Raw genomic sequence first — 16,950 nt, forward strand, 5'->3', positions numbered from 1 at the left:
CCGGGAGGCGGGAAGGTGAGACCGAGATTGACAAGTCCCACCTCCTTGGAAACGGGCCGTACTTGCCGACGGTGCCTAGAGCCGCCACCTTCTCCGCAGGGAGTTTTCTACCGTCCCTAAAGGCGGGAGAGGGGGCGGGACCAGGAGGGGTAGACCGACAGACTTTGCAGCCAGTCAGCGGCGGGTGGAGGGCCCGATGCCTCGGCGCGACTTCCGGTTCCGGCGAGGCCTGGGTTCTGTAAGGTAGGTGCTGCGGCAGGTCTGGGTTCGGGGTCTTGCAGGGTAGAGCCTGGATCACGCGTCTGCGGTCAGGGCCGAGCGGGGGGTTGGGCCGGTGGCGGGGATATCGCGGGAGCAGGGGTATGGTCGAGGCCCGCATCCTGCCGGGCGCGCGTGACGGCGGCCCCGGCCTCCCGCCAGGCTCGCCGCGATGCCCCTGCACAAGGTCCCGGTCGGCCTGTGGAAGCGGCTGCGGCTGCGCGAGGGCATCTACTCCCGCCTGCCCGCGCACTACCTGCGCTCTCTGGAGGAGGCGCGGACACCCACACCCGTGCACTTCAGGCCGCACGGGGCCAAATTCAAGATCAACCCCAAGAACGGGCAGCGGGAGCGCGTGGAGGACGTACCTATTCCCGTTCACTACCCCCCGGAGTCCCAGCTGGGGCTCTGGGGCGGCGAGGGCTGGCTGAAGGGTCACAGATACGTCAGCAACGACAAGGTGGGTGAGCAGGCTGGAGCCGTGCTTCCGCGGTCTCGCTGCCCTGCTCCTCGTGGGCTTTTGGGGAACGTGGACAGTGTAAGGGCGCCCACCGCTCGGGGAGAGAGCCTGACAGTGTGGTAGAGACAGCTCCCTCTGAGTTGTGCTCAGGAGTTGAGTCTCAGTTCTGGCAGCCAAGTCGAGTGTACTGATGGGAGGAGCCCTGAGTGTTGAGAAGGGCTGGGGGTGAGGTTTCAGGTCACCTGTCAGCTTGCCGCCAAAGATTCACCTCAAATCAGGTCTCCTGAGTCTGCTGCTAAGCGGTGCTGCCTCTGGGGGGAGCTTGAGGTTGGGGGCTTTGTGTCTTTAAGGCCTCCCAGGCTGGCGTCTCTTTGCCCTTGGCCCCTTGGTCTTTGGTTTGGAATGACCTGTGAACCACGGGATACAGCTGTGTGTGCTGTGTCTGGAATGAAGACCAGCACCCCGGGCAGAGTCTGGGTGGGAGTGGTCCCTGCACTCCAGGGTGTGGTGAGAAGCAGCAGGGCTCACCAAGCCTCCCACATCTGCAGTTCTCCAAGAGGGTGAAGAAAGTGTGGAAGCCACAGCTGTTCCAGCGTGAGCTCTACAGTGAGATCCTGGACACCAGGTTCACTGTGACGGTGACCATGCGCACCCTGGACCTCATTGACGAGGCCTACGGGTTTGACTTCTACATCCTCAAGGCAAGCAGATCAGCACCAGGCTGGGGTCCCTGGTGAGATGTAAAGGGGACCATGTCCCTTAATGGACACCCCGGTGGGAGTCAATTACTGTGGACGTGGGAAGCACAGCTACCTCCTTCTCTGCTCTTAGACCTTCCGCTCTCCCGGCCTGGGTGTAAGGGCTGCCCACATGGCCTAAAGTACTGCACCAGGCTGGCCTGGGGGCTGCCAGCTGCTGGGGAGGAAGCTGGAGGGGCCAGCTGTTGGGGTGGGCGGGGCCCTGCCCTCAGCACCTGGCCCCATGCGGTGCCTCCTGCCAGACCCCGAAGGAGGACCTGTGCTCCAAGTTTGGAATGGACCTGAAGCGAGGGATGCTGTTGCGGCTCGCCCGACAGGACCCCCAGCTGCACCCGGATGACCCTGAACGGAGAGCGGCCATCTATGACAAGTACAAGGTCAGGGCTCCAGCCTTTACTTACTGCTCCTCGTGGGTCCCCCAGCTGGCTGCCTGAACCTCACTGAGAGCCTGTCTCTGCCTGCCCAGGCGTTTGTCATCCCAGAGGCAGAGGCTGAGTGGGTTGGTCTGACGCTGGACGAGGCTGTGGAAAAGCAGAGGCTCCTGGAAGAGAAGGTGAGCGTGTGGAAAGACCAGTGAGAGCTGGATGCTTGGTGCCACTGGTTGCTTTGACTGCCTGGCATTCCCCAGGGTCTGCCCAGTACCACTCGGAGGCCTTTCTGTCTGTCCCTTAGAGGAGTCTGTGGCACATGGTAGCTGCTGCCCTCTCCCTCTGCCTTTATTCTCCAGGGAAGCCAGGGGCAGGTGCCTGATCCTGTGCCCCTCTCCCCGAGACAGGGCACTGTCCTCTGGGTTAGGGGCGAGTGTGTGGTGAGTGGGCCTGGTTGACCCTGTGGCCAGGCCCAGTCCTCTCATGCTTGATGCCTCTGGTGTTTGGTCAGCAGCAGCTGGACTCTCGGCCTCCCCAGAGCGCCTTATGGTGACCTGTCTTGCCCCTCCAGGACCCCGTGCCTCTGTTCAAGGTCTACGTGGAGGAGCTGGTTGAGCAGCTTCAGCAGCAGGCGCTGTCCGAGCCGGCTGTGGTACAGAAAAGAGCCAACAGGACGTAGCTGCCCGGGGACCTGGGCCTGACAGCCAGGCTCAGCACCGTGGACAGAGCCTGGGGCCTTGGTGACAGCCGCCCATGGGCAGTGGGTGAACCCATGGCTGTGTGCTGGCCATGCAGCTCCTGGCTAGGGTGGGCTTTGTGGGAGCCCCAGGAGGCGTCTCGTCCCAGGATCCCCAGAGGCCTGGGGCCATCTTACTGCCTGTGTGGTTCCCTGCTCCCTCCTCCTGCAGCAGGGGCCCTGTTGAGGAGGGTCACCACCCTCCGGGGCCAGTGTGAGTAAAGTCTGAGCCAGGTCGTGTGTGTGCTGCTTTGCTTAGAGGATCAAGCTGACTCCCTGCCGAGGTGGTCTTGGCACGCAGCTCAGGTGGGTAGTGGTCCCAGGCGTGCAAGGCTTCAGTCCTGTCTCTCGTGGAGAACCCAGCGTCGGGGGAACAGAGTGGTGCTGCCCCTCCCCCCGTTGCACAGCCCTGCCCAGGTGGACTGTCCTCCAGAGCGGAGGCCAGGTGCCATGGCCAGGCTCTGGATGTGGCTGCACAGGGTCTGTGCCAGCTCGGCCTTTGGCATGGTGAGCACCCCCACCAGCCCTGGGAGGTGCGGGGGCAAAGGGTGTCCTGCGGGGCAAGCCTAGAGGCTGCAGCTTCTGGCAGCCCCTCCTTGTCATGCTCAAAAGGCCGCCTATGACGTTGGCGCCTCTCCTCCGCTGGCCCACAGCCTGAACTTGGCGGGGGCGCTGTGCTCCAAGTGGGAGGCTGGACCAGGTACCTGAGGCTTCTCCTGATCTGAGATTTGGGGGCCATGACCCTCTTTGCTGACCTTTACCCAGGAGTCCTAAGCACTGAGGCCCATCCAGGTTTCTCTGGGAGGACAAGTGGGTGCCCTGACCGAGTCCTGTGGCTGACTGGACCACCAGGAGTACCAGGCTCCCCGGGGGGTTGCCGTGGACGTGACACCACCTGGGCTATGTTTATAGGACAGGAGACCAAAGAGAGCCTGCAGCTGGCTGGTGGGCATAGCTGCAGGAGGGCCCTAGAGACCCTTGGCTCCCGGTGAGGTCATCCAGGATTAGGGGGTGCCTTGGGGTCAGGGCCCTAGCGGGAGTGCCGTGGAGGTCTCACCAGTCCCTATCTCCTCCATGGACCTTGAGACCCCATGTGTCCTACCCCTGTTTTGTGATTGGTTTTAATTTTTTAAGAGTTTTACCAAATGCTGATGGTGCCCAACTCTCCCCTGGCCCGGTTCTGTGGGCTCGCAACGTCCAGCCCAGTTATCCAAACCACAGCCCCTAGCTTGGTGGACTGGGGGTGATCTGGGCAGGCCACGTTCCCTCCCATGTCCAGGGTCTCCCCCCCCCCCCCCCCCCCCGCCACAGTCTCTGCCTGGGTCCCCTGTGATGTCTACCCAGAACATTCCCCGTTCACTGACCTCAACTCTGGTACTTCTGTCTTGGCCTGCTCCTTCCTGCTCCAACTAAGGCCATAGCCGAGGGGGCACCTGGGTCATTCCTGGGCCCCCGAGGGACCCTGCACTGGTATAGGGTACGTGACCTGAGTAGGTGGGGGCTGGGCCAGGTACCAGCAGTGGCTGTGGGTTGGGGGGTACTGGTGGGTCCTGGGAGGCCTCTGCTGGCTACTGGGAGGAGCTTGGCATGTCCTGAGAGGGTCACTAGCCTGCCCGCCACCTGGGGCCGAGCTGGCGGTGGGGTCTGAGTGCAGCCCTTTTCTTCTGGTGCAACAGCAGTTTCGTCAAATTCTCCCTGATACCCTTGACTCCAGAGAAGTTTTGCAGCTCTCCCTGCAGGCCAGACTCATTGCCCGGCCCCTAGGAAGCCACCCCTGGGCCTGTGGGTTTGGTCTGGGGGGCGAAGTGGTAAGGGGACAGGGACTGCCCTCCACGTGTCCCACTGCCAGTCCTGGTCAGGCTGAGGGCCCCTGAGCTGCCATTGCCCCGCTCAGCCACACCCCTGACGTGTTGCTGTTTGAGCCTCTGGTTCTGCCCTGGCCGAGGGCCTGCAGCCCCTCAGGACTTGCAGTGGTACCGAGGAAGGTCAAGCCTGCAGGAACCGGAGCTGTCCTGCACTAGCTCCTAGCTGCAAGCTGGCCATGCCCCTGTCTGCACCAGCTGGGTCGACCCTCCTCTTGTGTTTCCCTGACAGCAGAGCTCAGCCAGTATGGCTCCCTGCTGGACTGGGCAGGAGGATGAAGTATCACAGTGGCTCTGGACTAGGGAGGGGCCTTTGGGACCAGCCGTGGGGCCCTGACAGTGTGGCATGCTGAGCTCACTGCCTCCTTCTGACGTCCCTGAGTCCCTAGAGAAGGGGATACCCTAGGTCAAGAGGGGCAGGGCCCCTCAGGAGGGTCTCACCTGAGTTTTCCCATCTGCACAGGGCAGCCTGGGCCCTGTCTGGGTGCGGGGGAGTCAGAGGAGCCGTGGGGGCATCCACACGCACTGGGACCCACCCAGCCTGTACACTCATCGCTGCCCCTTGAGCCAGCTCCCACCCCCGCTGGCTGCCCCCAAGGCAGAGCCCTGCAGGGGTCAGAAGAACCTGTGCAGTCTGGCGCTCCCTGGCAACAGGCTGGAGCCCCTTTAGCAGCCCCAGGTGGCCCAGCGCTGAGCCCCCGCCTGCACTTTGCCCCTGGACAGGCTCTGCCTGCGCTAGGTGTCCACAGACAGGAGGCCCCACGGCTGGGGGTGGAAGCTCGGAGACTGGGCAGCGTGGGGTGGAGCCAGGCCAGTGTGAAGAGGTGTGGGATGAATCTAGGGTACTGGACAAGCAGCTTCTGGGCCCAGTCTAGCGTGCCCTCTTTCTGTTCCGTCAAGTGTGTGAGCCCTGGGCTCCTGTCCCACACTCCCCTTGACTCCAGAACCCTCTGGCTTTGGCAGTGGACTCCTCAGGGTCTGCCTCAACTCTGGCCTCTTCCTGGGGCATGAGGCTCACACCTGCTCCTCCTCGCCTGGCCTCTAGTCTCCATCTTCTGCTCAGCAGGTGGGGCTGGGCTGCCCAGGGCTCTCCGGTGGCCTTCACGGGGACCTCGACAAGGTGGTGCTGACCCCAGCAGCCCATGGAAAGACCATAGGCTGTCAGGAACATGGGGTCTGGGTGGCTCTAGGATGCTGTCTGCCCTGTAACACCCAGAAGGGCCGGTCCTTGGAGTGATGGTGTGTTGTGTCCTTGCTGGAAAGCTGTGGCATTGAGACCTCAGGGAAGGCCTTGCTGAGGCCAGCAGGCTGGGGACAGGCCCTGGGAAGAGCAGCTGCAAAGCCTTGGGGTTGGAAAGAGTCCCCTGGTCCTGTCGGACAGGCACACAAAGTCTTTGGGGCAGGAGGGCTGTGCTGGGGTCACATGAGTGTGTTCAAAGGGCGGAGGAGGGGTTGGCTGCAGAGATGAGGCTGGCAGGCCCTTTGTAGTCTAGGTGGAGAGAGCTTGGACTTCCCTCAAGGGTGGGGAGTTCCTGCGGCTCCCGCTTCCGCTGCCCTCACCCATTATTTTCTCACCAGCGTGGGCCTGGCCTTCAGCTCCTGGTGCAAGCCTGACCTGAAGTCATCCTCTTAGTAGGGGCTGCATGGACACTGTTCCTGCCACTGCCAGGGTATCAGGAAGGGCATGGAGTGGTTTGAGACACGTCTCAAGAGAGGGACAGGGAGCCCCTCATGCTGGACGTGCACAACACACGTACACGCTCAATGGCTGCTGCAGGAGCAGCCACCACCCAGCCACGTCTGACCTGACCCTCCGAGGGGACCCTGGCATGGGCCCACCAGCGGTGCCGCCTGCTCCCTCCGCAGTCAGGAGTGGCTCGGGGGTGGCGGTGTCTAAAGGGGCTGGTTGCCATGGCTACCATAGGGTTCCGAGGCCGTCATCTGGTCCCTGCCTCAGCCAATCGGCGGTGGGAGCCTGAGCTGCAGCCTAGAGTCACGCTTCTTCCTCGCAGCCACACAGTGGCCAAGAGCAGGGACCCGCTTCCTGGAGTGGCTCAGAGTGCTCTCACGGACGGCCAGGCCCAGCATGGCGGAGCGCGGGCCGGTGGGGCGGGAGCAGGCGCACGGAGCCAGGCAGGTGAGGTAAGCCGGGCGGGCGCATGGACAGACAGACGGGTGGACAGGCAGACAGGTGGACGCGCTCCCTGCTGCCCATTGTTCTTGTGGCGGAGCCCAGAGCCCTCCGCCCACCCCGCCCTCTGCACCTTCACCCTGGGACCCTCTCCCCAGATACCCCAAGGAAGGGTCATGGGAAGAGAGACAAAGGGAACGGCACGAGGCAGGACGAATCGCAGCGCACCGAGGTCCAGGAAACCGCTCTCGTGGGTCTTTCTCGGCAGATTTCACATAGAGGCGGCATCAAAGACCCCCAACTGGCCAGGGCCCTGGGCGTAACGGCCGCCCAGCCCCTCTCCCGGCCACTGCTCCCAGGGCTAGGCAACAGGCATGTCAAGGCAATGCAGTTGCAGGAGCATTTTTTTTTTTTTAAGAAGAAAAAAAAAAAGGCGGAAAAAAGGGAAAAAATGTCCACCTATAACGGGAGCGGTCAGCCCAAGATGGATCAGAAGCACCAAATCCCATTACTCGGGACTTCAGAGGACAGGCCCCGAAAAGGCAGCTGTGATTAAGAGCTTGTAAATGGAGTGTCTTTTGGAGATCAAAGAGGGACACGCTCATGTGTGTGCATGTGTGCGCGTGTGCACGCGTGTGTGCAGGAACGCGCGTTGAGGGGCGCCAGCAGCGGGACCGTGCGCCATGGCGTGGTGGAGCCCGGCGTGTCACCTGCCGGCCACGGCCGCCCTCCATGTTGCAGTGTCCTTGCCGCTGTGTGCTACGTGCTACCCTGGGGGCTGAGCCCACGCAGGCGAGGCCCGGTACCCACCACCCGCAGCCAGCCCTGGGCAGCAGGCCCTCTGGAAGTCGGTCCTCCCTGGGCCTTGGCCCCCAGCACGGGCCTCCACATTCTCCAGGTCTGCTCTCGTCCCCGTGTTTGGCCCAGATGGACCTGGCAGGAGCCGAGGGCTCAGGCCCGCTGCGGCCGAGCCCGCCGTGAGGACAGGCGGAGGCGCCTGAAAGCGCCCGGTCGTCCTGCTGCCCGCAGAGGCCGCGAGCTCCCAGATGGCCTGGCGAGCGTGTTTTGGAGGTTCAAAGCCTCCGTCTGTGCGATTGTTAGGTTATTAGGTAAACTCTGAGAAGCAAATCTTTTAATCCACTGTGGCTAATCCAGTGCACTTTTGTTTGCCATGACAGATTCTGCAGCAACAAAGGGGCCAGAGGGACCCGGCATACATAATCACATACTTATAACTGGGCCGCAGTGGCCGCAGGGTTCCTAGGCAGCCGAGAGAGACATCGAGGGACAGCAAGTGAGGGCGTGGGTGTGGGCGAGGGCAGCTGGTCCACCTGGGCACACTTCCCCATCTCCTGGCACCAGTCCCCAGCTATGAGCTTGGGGAGTGGCCCTGGTCCCCGGACCGTGCAGGCTCGAGGGGGTGGAATGAAGTATGTCAGACCGAAGGAGAAGGGATAACCAACAGATGGGTGTGAGTTCTCACTGCCCCAGGAGGGGACTTCAGGGATGGGGCAGCTGGGACAGGGAACAGGGAGGACAGAGGTGCCAGTCCACCCGGTGTGAAGTCAGTGCAGCAGGAGGGCGGGCGTCCCTCGGGGACCTGGCCCCTCTGCCTGGATCTGCCGCTCCTGGGGAAAGCACTGGGAGTGGGCGGGGCTGGGAGGCCAGTCCTCTGTTGGTGACGTGTCTGAGATACTCGACCTGGACCATGGCCAGCGTAGGGTCCAGCTCATGGCCTACGCCTGTTCATGGAGGGCTGCACACAGACCTCTGAGGCCAGCAGCAGGTCGGCACCCTCACTTGCTGAGGAGGGCACTCTGGCTCAGGGAGGTGCCCAGAGACTCTGGCTGGCCTGAGGCAGGCAGGTGCTCAAGTATCCAGGGAGGCGGGAGCTGGACAGGGGGTCCCAAAGCACCAAGCTGGGGAGGTATGGAGCTGGGGTGGGGGGTGCTGCTCGCCCCTCCTCCTTCCCAGGCCCCAGTGGCTGTCGGGAGCCACCTTGGACATCAAACCCTCAACACCTGGCCTCTGTCCCTGAGCCTAACAGGCAGCCTTGTGGTCAGAATCCACCAGAGAGGCAGTACAGGAGGGTGGCCCTGCTATGCCCCTTGACCTGGAGTGATGCAACCCCCTCAGGACACAGGGTAAGACCCGAGCTGGGCACGTGTGGAGGGTACCCTGGGATCCAGTGTGCTGGCTTGGGACTTGGCCCTTGACTCCTAGGGGCCAGCAGGGGTGTGGGGGCTCTCAGGTTTGCTGGGTGAGTCATCTGTTCAGGGACCCTGGGACGAGCGTGGCGCTGGCTTGTTGGGCCTGCGACTTGGGGCTCCGAGCAAGCGGAACAAGCAGGTGACCCCTGCGGCTGGTTGTCTTTGAGAATGCCTGCAATGGCAGGGTGCTCGGAATGCTTCCTTCACTCTGGGTGGGACCTCCTGGCCTGAGAGAGGCCGGGGTAGGGTGAAGCATCTCCTAGGAGTGGGGGCCACTGGGACTGGATGACAGAAAGCAGCAGGGTCAGAAAGTATCGGCTGTGCCACTGAACTGGCCTTGGAGCCAGCTTGTCTGAAGAAAACCCTGCTCCTGTCCCTTGCCCTCCCTGCTTGGCACTTAGGCTGGGGTGGCTACTGGTTGACCTGTCTGTGGCAGCTTTGGCTGCAGGCTGGAGAGAGAAGTCCAGGCAGCAAGAGGGATGCAGAATGCCAGCCTGAAGAACACGCCTGCCCACAGGTATGAAGGGCGAGAGGAGCTGAACACAGGTGGAAAGAGGTGGAGGACCTGTCAGAGGCCGAGCCTGGGCTCAGAAAGGCCCAGACGGGCGGCCATGGAGCCGGCTGGCCCAGGAGGCGCACCTCCTTGCCGGTCCTAGGACTGACTCGGGGCGACCATAGCAGTCACACCCAGTCTGACACTGCCTCAGGGATCAGCTCTGTCCCGTAGCCCCAGGTCCTCCCCTGCACCTGTCTCACTCTGTTGGATTAATTTGTACCAACCGTTGATGGGAAGATAGCCTGCTGCAGAGCTTGCTGGCCTTCCTGAGATCACAACAGTTAGTGTCCTTGTGGACCTTCTTCCTGACGCATGAAGAAACCCCAGCCCGGCCCTGTCCCCTCCAGCGTGGGTGTTCTGGGGTGTTTCCTGCCTTTACAGGCATGTCCTCTGCATCCACCCAGGCGAGTACCGTGTGTGTGGGCTCTGAGCCTTTCTACTTGGTGTGTATCTCATGCCCTCGGTGTGACGACTCCGCATCCTTTGCCAAACTTGTGATGGGGGCACACCTCCTCCCCCCACCCCCTCCCTGAGCTCAGAGCTGATGGAAAAAGCACACTTGGACAAGATATGGAGTCGCCGTGGCCAAGTTCACTGCCGGAAAGGCAGGTGGCCCCTGTGGCTGGGGCCGCCTCTTGGAAGGGAAGTCCACGTGCCCTCGTCAGAATGAATGAGCCAAGGCCTCCTTCCACTTCGGGTCCTCACCTGCCTGCCCACTGTCCACCCCCACCATGCACACCTGTGACCAGGCAGAGGAGCAAGAAAACGCAGAACCCAGAAAAGGCTCTGCCTGTGAAGCGGGACCGCCTCCACAAGGCTGACTCAGAGCAGCCTCTTCCTCGTCCTCCTCTCCTAGGAGAGGGTGCGGACCTTATGAGCAGTAGCCCATCCCGGGGGCTCGTCCCCCACATGTGGCATCAGGCTTGATGCCCCTCAACGTGCCTCCTCAGTCAATCATGGATGATTCCTGCGAATCATTTCTTACGATAAATGGTCTTCCTCAGCCAAGTGGACAAACAAACACCCATAAGGCTTCAGAGCTCACTGTGTTTCAAATATTCCTTTTATGTCTTAAGTTGAAGAAAATAATTTCTTTTCTGGTTTTAAGTTTTTCATTTAGTTCCTGGAAAGCCTGAACACACGTCATCCACAGTTTATCACATCAAAGCCTGTGGTGGCAGATTCCTGCCCCTGGGGAGGGTGCATCGGAAAGGCCCTCTGTAGGAGAAAGTGCTCCAGCCTGCACTTCCTTGTTCCCAGGCTCCCACGGCTCTGTCTGATCACAGCTCTGGGTGGCTGACGCAGTCCCTCTGACCGGCCACCCCTGTTCCAGCACAGGCCCCCGGGGCTGCCCTCCCTGCCTCCCTCTCTCCAGAGTCTCCCTGAGCTCCCTCCTGTGGGCTCCCCCATGCCCGCCCTGAGTGCCCACAGCCACAGCCCATGGAAGCAGGCTGCAGCCTTTCCTCGAGGCTTTCTGACTCCCTTCCTGTCCCCACAGGGTGAGGGCCCCGAGGAGCCGGAGGTGCGAGGGCCCTGCTCTGGTCCCAGGGCCTGGGGACGTCTGCCGCCATGGGCCAGGAGGAGGATGGATGTGGACACGACCCTGGGAGCCTGGCCTGGCCACAGCAGCAGCTCTGCAGAACCAAGGCAAGCACTGGGGGCCCGTGTCTGGAGGTGGGAAGACAGCCTGAGGACCGATGTCCTGGAGGCCCTGCTGTCTGTCCAGCTTACCCAGGACTCCTGCAGCCCACACAGACCCTGTTGTGCCACGAAGCCCACCCACTCTGCCTCTAAGGCTCTGCAGCTGAACAGAGCCAGGGAGAGGCTGCAAAGGCATCTCCTGTACCAGCCCTTGGAAGCCTGGGACCATCCCAGGGGATGTGAGAGAGTGACACCTGTCACAAGGACCCTAGTCGGTCCAGCTGGGTTCATCAGTGCTGTTCCTCTGCGGTGCTGACCCACCGTAGCCACTGCCCCTACCCAGCCAGTCCTGGGTGTGGTGACAGCCCTCAGAGGTGGCCTGGGCTATCGGCAGGCTGGGGCACTCCCCTGTGGCCTCCTCCCTCACGGATGAAAGCCTGGGTGTCGGAGGAGGCTGTACTGAGCCCTAGGAAGCTGGTTGCTAGAGCTGGGGTGCCTCCGTGCTGTGCACCTCAGGCAGGTGCCAGCCGTGGGCAGCTGCATAGGAGGCTGGCTGGTGCGGGAGTGCCCAGAGCCTGGACTTCCTCCCTTCGTAGCGGGCAGTGGGGGTGAGCAGTGTCCCTGGGAAGAGGTAGTGGCATCAGAGATGACCTCAGGGACTGGGGGCAAGTGACCAGAGGCAGCCAGGGAAGAGCCCTGAAGACTGTGAGGGCTCCAGGGAGCAGGTTGGCTGCTGGGGACAGCCTAGGACAGAGGGACGGGGGGTGCTGGGGACAGCTTGGGACAGGTGAGGGATACGGGGCCCCAGGTCTGGAGGACGTGAGCAGGTCCCTGTGCGGCCTGAGCTCCAACCTCCTTGTGTGTACAAGGGGGTACTAGCCAGGCCCTGGGGCCCCTGGGAGCATTTCTCAAGGTGCCCGGTCTGACGTGGCACAGCTGGAGGATGAGGTCCTGGATGATCGTGGGGGTGGACTGCAGGGACACTTCCGTGGGGGGCAGTCAGCACTTCCTGGTGCCTACATCTTTCCTCTGGGAGGGGCTGGTGACAGGTGGGCAACCCAGGAGCTAGCCAGTGGGGCTTGCAGATCAGGCCAGGGTGGCCATGGCAACAGTGAGGGGGAGGGGGTTGTCATGCAGGTGTTGGGACATCCGGAAGCCCTTGCTCTCAGGCTGGCCTGGGCCAGTGGTACCCGTGGGGCAGTGGTGGGAAGTGAAGCCCCTGCCAGGACCCTGGATGGTGCCTGAGTGGAACCCCGAACCTGGACCAGCTGGGTGGGGCCCCGGCCATTCCGCCCACAGCTCTTTCTGGAGGTTGGAGCTCCCGCCCTAGTGACAACCAGCACTCACTGGATGCCTTCTTGTGTGACCTGACGGGGACTCAGGGAGGGCAGAGCCCAAGCCGACCTTCTCAGGGTCCTGGCTGACCAGGAGGCAGTAGGCATGGAGAAGGGGGACCAAAAGGCCGTATGTCACTCGGGGCTTAGCTCCTGGTCAGCCTGGCTTGGCCCTGCAACTGTCCAACTCCTGGACACCTGCTTCTTCCGTGCCAGGGGCAGTCAGTGGCCGTTCTCCTCCGAGAGTCTTCCGGGTCAGAGAGCTCGGAGGGCGTGGCAGCCCGGCTGGGCGGGCCGGGACTGGGGTGCTGACCTCTGGAGCCCTGGGTCAGTGGACACCATGTGGGAAGCAGAAAAGGGCTCCGACCTGGCGTGCGTCTGCGGGGCCGCCTGAGGGCCATCTCTCCGTTGGGCGCTCGGGCCACCCTCCCTAATGACACAGCCCCAGGGGACCAGAGCAGTTCGACGGCGTCTTGGCCCCGCCCACACTAAGGCCCCGCCCCCAGCGACATATCTGCTGAGGTCCGCTTGGCCAGGCTTTGCGTCACGCCTCCCGTCCGCCTGGACACTTGGCTCCGCCTCCACGCTCAGGGCCCACGCCCACGCCCAGGCCCCGCCTCTATGGCAGAGGCTCCGCCCCCAGGCTCCAGGCCCTTCCCAGCGCTCGGATTCGGTCTCGCGCTCTGGCTCGGTCTCGCGCTCTGCGCCCGGTTCCCCCCTCCTTGGCCCCGCCCACAACTCGGCCCCGCCCACAAGGTCCCGCCTCCACGCCGGAGGCTCCGCGCCGCGCGTTCCTCGCCCTGTCCCCGCGTTGGGCTCCGTCAGGTGCTCCCGGCCCCGCCCCCGCGCTCTCGGCACGCCCCGCGCCCCGGGCCCCGCCCGACGCTCCGGGCCCCGCCCCCGCACTTCCGGGCGGCGCCGGCGGGGGCGCTCCGGCCTGGGCTTAGGCGCTCTGGGCTCCGGCTCCCCGCTCGGGGAAGCGATCGTGGCCGCCGCTACCTCCTCCTCCGCCGCCGCCGCCGCCGCCGCCGCCGGACCGGCCGGAGTCGGGCCGGAGCCGCGTCCCCGCGGAGCAGGCCGGCGGGAGTCCGCGGCCGGCCTTGGCGGCGGCCGCGCGGCCTGCCCTGCGCCCGCCTGCGGACCGCCGCGCCGCCGCTGCGATGGGGGCCGCCCGGGGCCGCGCCCCCGCCGCGTCCCGCCCGCGGCGCCGCCGCTGAGCGCATGGGCCGCGCCGCGCCGCTCCGGGAGCCGGGCCCGGGGCCCCGCCGCCGCCGCCGCCGCCGCCGCCGCCGCCGCGCGGGTGAGTCGCGCGGCCGGGCGCGCATTCCTGAGGGGCGCGGGCCTGTGCGGCGCCCATTGTAGGCCGCGCGGGCCGGGCCGGGAGCGGGACCCGGAAGAGGGGCTCGGGGGGCGTGCAGGTCCGGGTCCGCGAGGGCTCGGAGCGCGAGAGGAGGCGTGCGGCCCACCGCTGCGAGGGCGGGTGTGTCTAGGAGGGGGTGCTCGCTGCTGATGCCGAAGACGAGGGGTCGGCCCCTGTTGACTCTGGGGCCGGTGGACGGCTCACAGCGGGCAGCCACTTGCTCTGGGTGAGCTGAAAGGAGTGAGGAATACTCGGGATTCTCAGAAGGAAGGTCCTCCGGGAGGAGGCTGAGGTGTGCAGCTGATGTGTTTGATTGGATGGTGCTGAGTGCGGTGCTGTGATCCGTGGGCCTGGGGCAGAGTGGGTGGTGGGTGCAGAAGCATCCTGGGGATAAGGCGGATGGCGGAGGGTCCCTTCTCCTCCCCGTACAACCCCCGCCCCCCCAACCAAAAAGTAGGAGTGAGTGAACCTGAAACCGGAGGAAGCACTCCCCGTGAGGCAGAGCCTGAGGCCGGGTGGTCTGGCTTGCTTGAGGGGCTCTACTCCCTCGGGGAGATGCTTCACCCCCCAGCTTTCTCTGCCTCTCTCCCGGGTGTATGTCTTAGAGTCCACCTCTGCTCTCCATTTTCATGGGAACTGAGTCCCTTCTGAAACCAGAGCTGTACAGTCAGGGCAGTGACGCTCATAGTTTAGCATCGAGCACAGCAGAGAAAAATGCGTTAGTCCTCTGGGCATTTTTCTCAGCTGGTCTCTAAGATAATTAATAAAGAGTGATTGTGCATCTTGGCCCCTTGTTTGTGCTCATACTTCTGTTCTCTGCTGCTTCAGGGAGACCCTCAGACATCCTTGGACCAGGCCTTGTTTTGGAGAACACACACATCTAAACCTGACCTCCCAAGATAGCACTATCTGGGTTTCAGTTTTAAGAACTCGTATTCAGGAACAAGGATGGGAAAGCATACAGCATGTATGTTTCTGTCTGATTCCTAGCCAGTGTTGACGTTTCTTGGATTTCTGGTTTCAGGAAAGCTAAGTGGACTTTTTGGGTTTCTTTGGTCATTGAGGATTTGGGTGGTGGGGGAATAAATTACATGGAAAGCTGTAGTCCCAATCCTTAGGACAATCCTTAGTTAACGGACAGTTGGGAGTATGTCAGAGTCACACTCTGTTGTTTCCATACTTCACATAAATCAAAACTTCAAAAGTTGCATTTGAGTAAAATAAATAAATATACACACGCCTACAGCTCTGAGCTGGCTGCCGTGGTACCCAGGGGGTGCTCCTTGGCAGTGACTGAAGGAGATTGTAAATGAGGCATCAGAGTTGTAGATTCCTTTTGTGGGGTCCCCTTTGTTGAAGGTGGTTACAGGCTGTTGGCGAGATCCAGTGCCTGTGGGTCCGTGACTCTAATCTGAAGCAAGGCAGCATCTTCCTATGTGGTGTGTACGTGTGCACGCTGAACGCCTGCCATGCTTCTTCTTGGGAACCCGGAGATCTCAGTAATGGGAGCGCGTTTCATAACAGCAGCAATGTGGAGAGATGTTCTTGTGCTTCTGGGACACCGAAGGACTCCTGTCAGTTGACAGGCAAAAGCAGATGTGAATTTTAAGAAACGTTTCTTCCGGGCTATGAGAAGATAGCTTAAATGATTAGGGGGACTTGCTCTCACCCAAATGAAAAGACAGCTCGATGTTGAATTTGCTGCTGTTTCAGCACCCGTGAAGGCTGATGTTCCACATCTGTGCCGAGTGTTGTTTTCCTTAATGTTCATGAATTACATGTTTGTTGGTGCCCCTTAGTTGAGAGACCTTGTGTCAGATCCTGTAGGCCCTGCAGAGAACGTTTAAACCAGGCTGCTCCAAGTCATCTACCTGGAAGACATCAGCACTTTAAGAGAAAGTGACATGACTTGTAATCAGCTTCCCCTTAGAACACAGTGACTTAGTTTTTTCTCAAGGCAAGTGAACCACAGAGCATCTCCAGCAGTAAGGCTCAGGGGACCAGGTGTGGGTCCTTCCTGAGATGGTGACCCCGACAAGAGGGCGCTAGCATCCGGGAGCTGGTGTGGAGACCTCAGAGGTGCTCAGTCCCCATCGATGGGGTTCAGAGGAGGTGACCTTGCAGTTGAAGTGGTCTGTGAGCAGCAGCTGTCACAGCCCGTGGGCCTTGACCTGAGAAAGCAGGCTGTTCCTGCCGAGGCCGAGATTGCAGCCGACCCGGTAGGCTAGTCACTAGCTGCAGGACAATAGTTGTGACCCATCCTCCACCTCTGGGTGCCATGAGGTGTTGGCAGCTGCTGGCAGGCGAGTGTGTGCAGACCAGGTGTGGGGCAGGTTGCATGTAGGCCAGGGCCCAAGAGTGGAGAGGTGGCTGGGAGGTCTGTGCCTTGTGTTGGTGCCAGGTTTTTGGATTTTGCTCTGCTCCTCTGACTTGCTCAGCGCTCTCAGCGATTGGGCCTATCACGCTTCTCTCCAGTCTCCTAGGCAGACCACCTACATCCAGCAGGCCAGGTTGGGAGGTGTGGCCTGAGCCCGTGGGCTCAGTGTCAGGGAGGACAGGACGCGAGGCTGTGGCAGAGCCCTGACAGGGCAGCCCTCCCTTGTGCAAGACGGGCTTCTAGCAGCAGAGACAGAACCATGGCTCCCTAACTCCGAGAGGGCGAGTCACGTGGCCTTTACTTTCCCTAGCTGCATCCTGTGAGCCGCGGGCTTCCTTAGCTAGTAGGGTTTGGGCCTCGTCTGCTCGGTACCCTCTCTGCTCCTCAGAGTACTCAGTTGCCATTTGCTGTCAGAAGGACACTTTCCTTTTAAGCAAGGTTTTCAAGTCTAGAGCATGTCTGATGGAAGCTTTTTTTAAGACTGTTTATGGGAATTCTCTGGTGGTCCAGTGGTTAGGACTCCAAATTTTTACTGCTGAGGACCTGGGTTCATTCCCTGCTTGGGAAACTAAGATCCCACAAGCTGCCTTGTGTGGCCAAAAAAAATAAAAGCCTTCACATCATCAGCGGTGTGAGAAGGCCCCTGTGCACGGAAGCAGCGTCCTGTGCTCCTCACTGGAAGGTTCCCTGCTCTTTGGGGTGTGTGGAGACTTAGAAGAACCAGTTGCTGTGTGTTTGCCCGGGTCGTGGGGACACTCAGTGTGAAGCGGTGGAAAGCAAGAAGCAGAGCAGCCGTGGGCTCGAAGAGCGTGGAGGGCCAACATGGCTGCCAGCCTTCGGTGTGGAGTGCCATGTCTGCGCATCACAGCGGCCCTGTGACGCTGAGATACACACCCTCA

The 16,950-nt window shown here is 62.0% G+C and overlaps 3 protein-coding genes across 11 annotated transcripts in view; all 3 read left to right on the forward strand.

Annotated features, from left to right (window-relative positions):
* Positions 1–215: 215 nt before the first annotated feature.
* Positions 216–2,816, forward strand: MRPL28 (mitochondrial ribosomal protein L28). Of its 3 annotated transcripts, none has more exons than XR_015154941.1 (6): positions 216–243; positions 421–718; positions 1,267–1,451; positions 1,719–1,853; positions 1,943–2,029; positions 2,416–2,816. XR_015154941.1 is itself a non-coding variant. In XM_086376695.1 (6 exons), exons 2-6 carry the CDS (start codon positions 431–433, stop codon positions 2,521–2,523), a joined length of 771 nt encoding a protein of 256 aa, XP_086232821.1. In that variant the 5' UTR covers positions 216–243; positions 421–430; the 3' UTR covers positions 2,524–2,816. The 3 variants fall into 3 exon arrangements, 2 of the variants coding, with proteins under 2 accessions (XP_086232821.1, XP_086232822.1); XM_086376695.1 differs by having other exon boundaries at positions 1,267–1,419; XM_086376696.1 differs by lacking the exon at positions 1,267–1,451.
* A 7,827-nt stretch (positions 2,817–10,643) lies between these two features.
* AXIN1 (axin 1) overlaps positions 10,644–16,950 on the forward strand; it is a 40,939-nt gene continuing 34,632 nt past the window's right edge. For 4 of the 7 annotated variants that reach the window (XM_086376622.1, XM_086376626.1, XM_086376625.1 and 1 more), the window contains exon 1: positions 13,476–13,614. The gene's annotated coding sequence lies outside the window, so the exon portion shown is untranslated. Of the gene's footprint in view, positions 10,987–13,475; positions 13,615–13,946; positions 13,967–16,950 lie in introns of those variants that run through there. The other 3 variants (XM_086376627.1, XM_086376624.1, XM_086376623.1) reach the window with 3 other exon arrangements.
* Positions 12,129–16,203, forward strand: LOC147345745 (uncharacterized). Its single transcript, XM_086375608.1, is given in 6 exon segments — positions 12,129–13,551; positions 13,554–13,614; positions 13,677–13,794; positions 15,034–15,173; positions 15,799–15,893; positions 16,150–16,203. Coding segments are annotated over 6 exon segments (1,272 nt in total). The 5' UTR covers positions 12,129–12,747.

The sequence above is a fragment of the Bos grunniens genome, chromosome 25, assembly GCF_055505025.1.
Source record: "Bos grunniens cultivar Pamir isolate PY7600 chromosome 25, Bosgru_T2T1.0, whole genome shotgun sequence".
NCBI classification, from domain to species: Eukaryota; Metazoa; Chordata; class Mammalia; order Artiodactyla; family Bovidae; genus Bos; species Bos grunniens.

Coding starts and splice junctions, on each gene's coding strand:
- MRPL28 (XM_086376695.1), top strand. CDS start 431: ATGCCCCTGCACAAGGTCCCGGTCGGCCTGTGGAAGCGGCTGCGGCTG. Junction 1,854..1,942: donor CCATCTATGACAAGTACAAG/GTCAGGGCTCCA, acceptor CTGCCTGCCCAG/GCGTTTGTCATCCCAGAGGC. Junction 2,030..2,415: donor AGAGGCTCCTGGAAGAGAAG/GTGAGCGTGTGG, acceptor TTGCCCCTCCAG/GACCCCGTGCCTCTGTTCAA.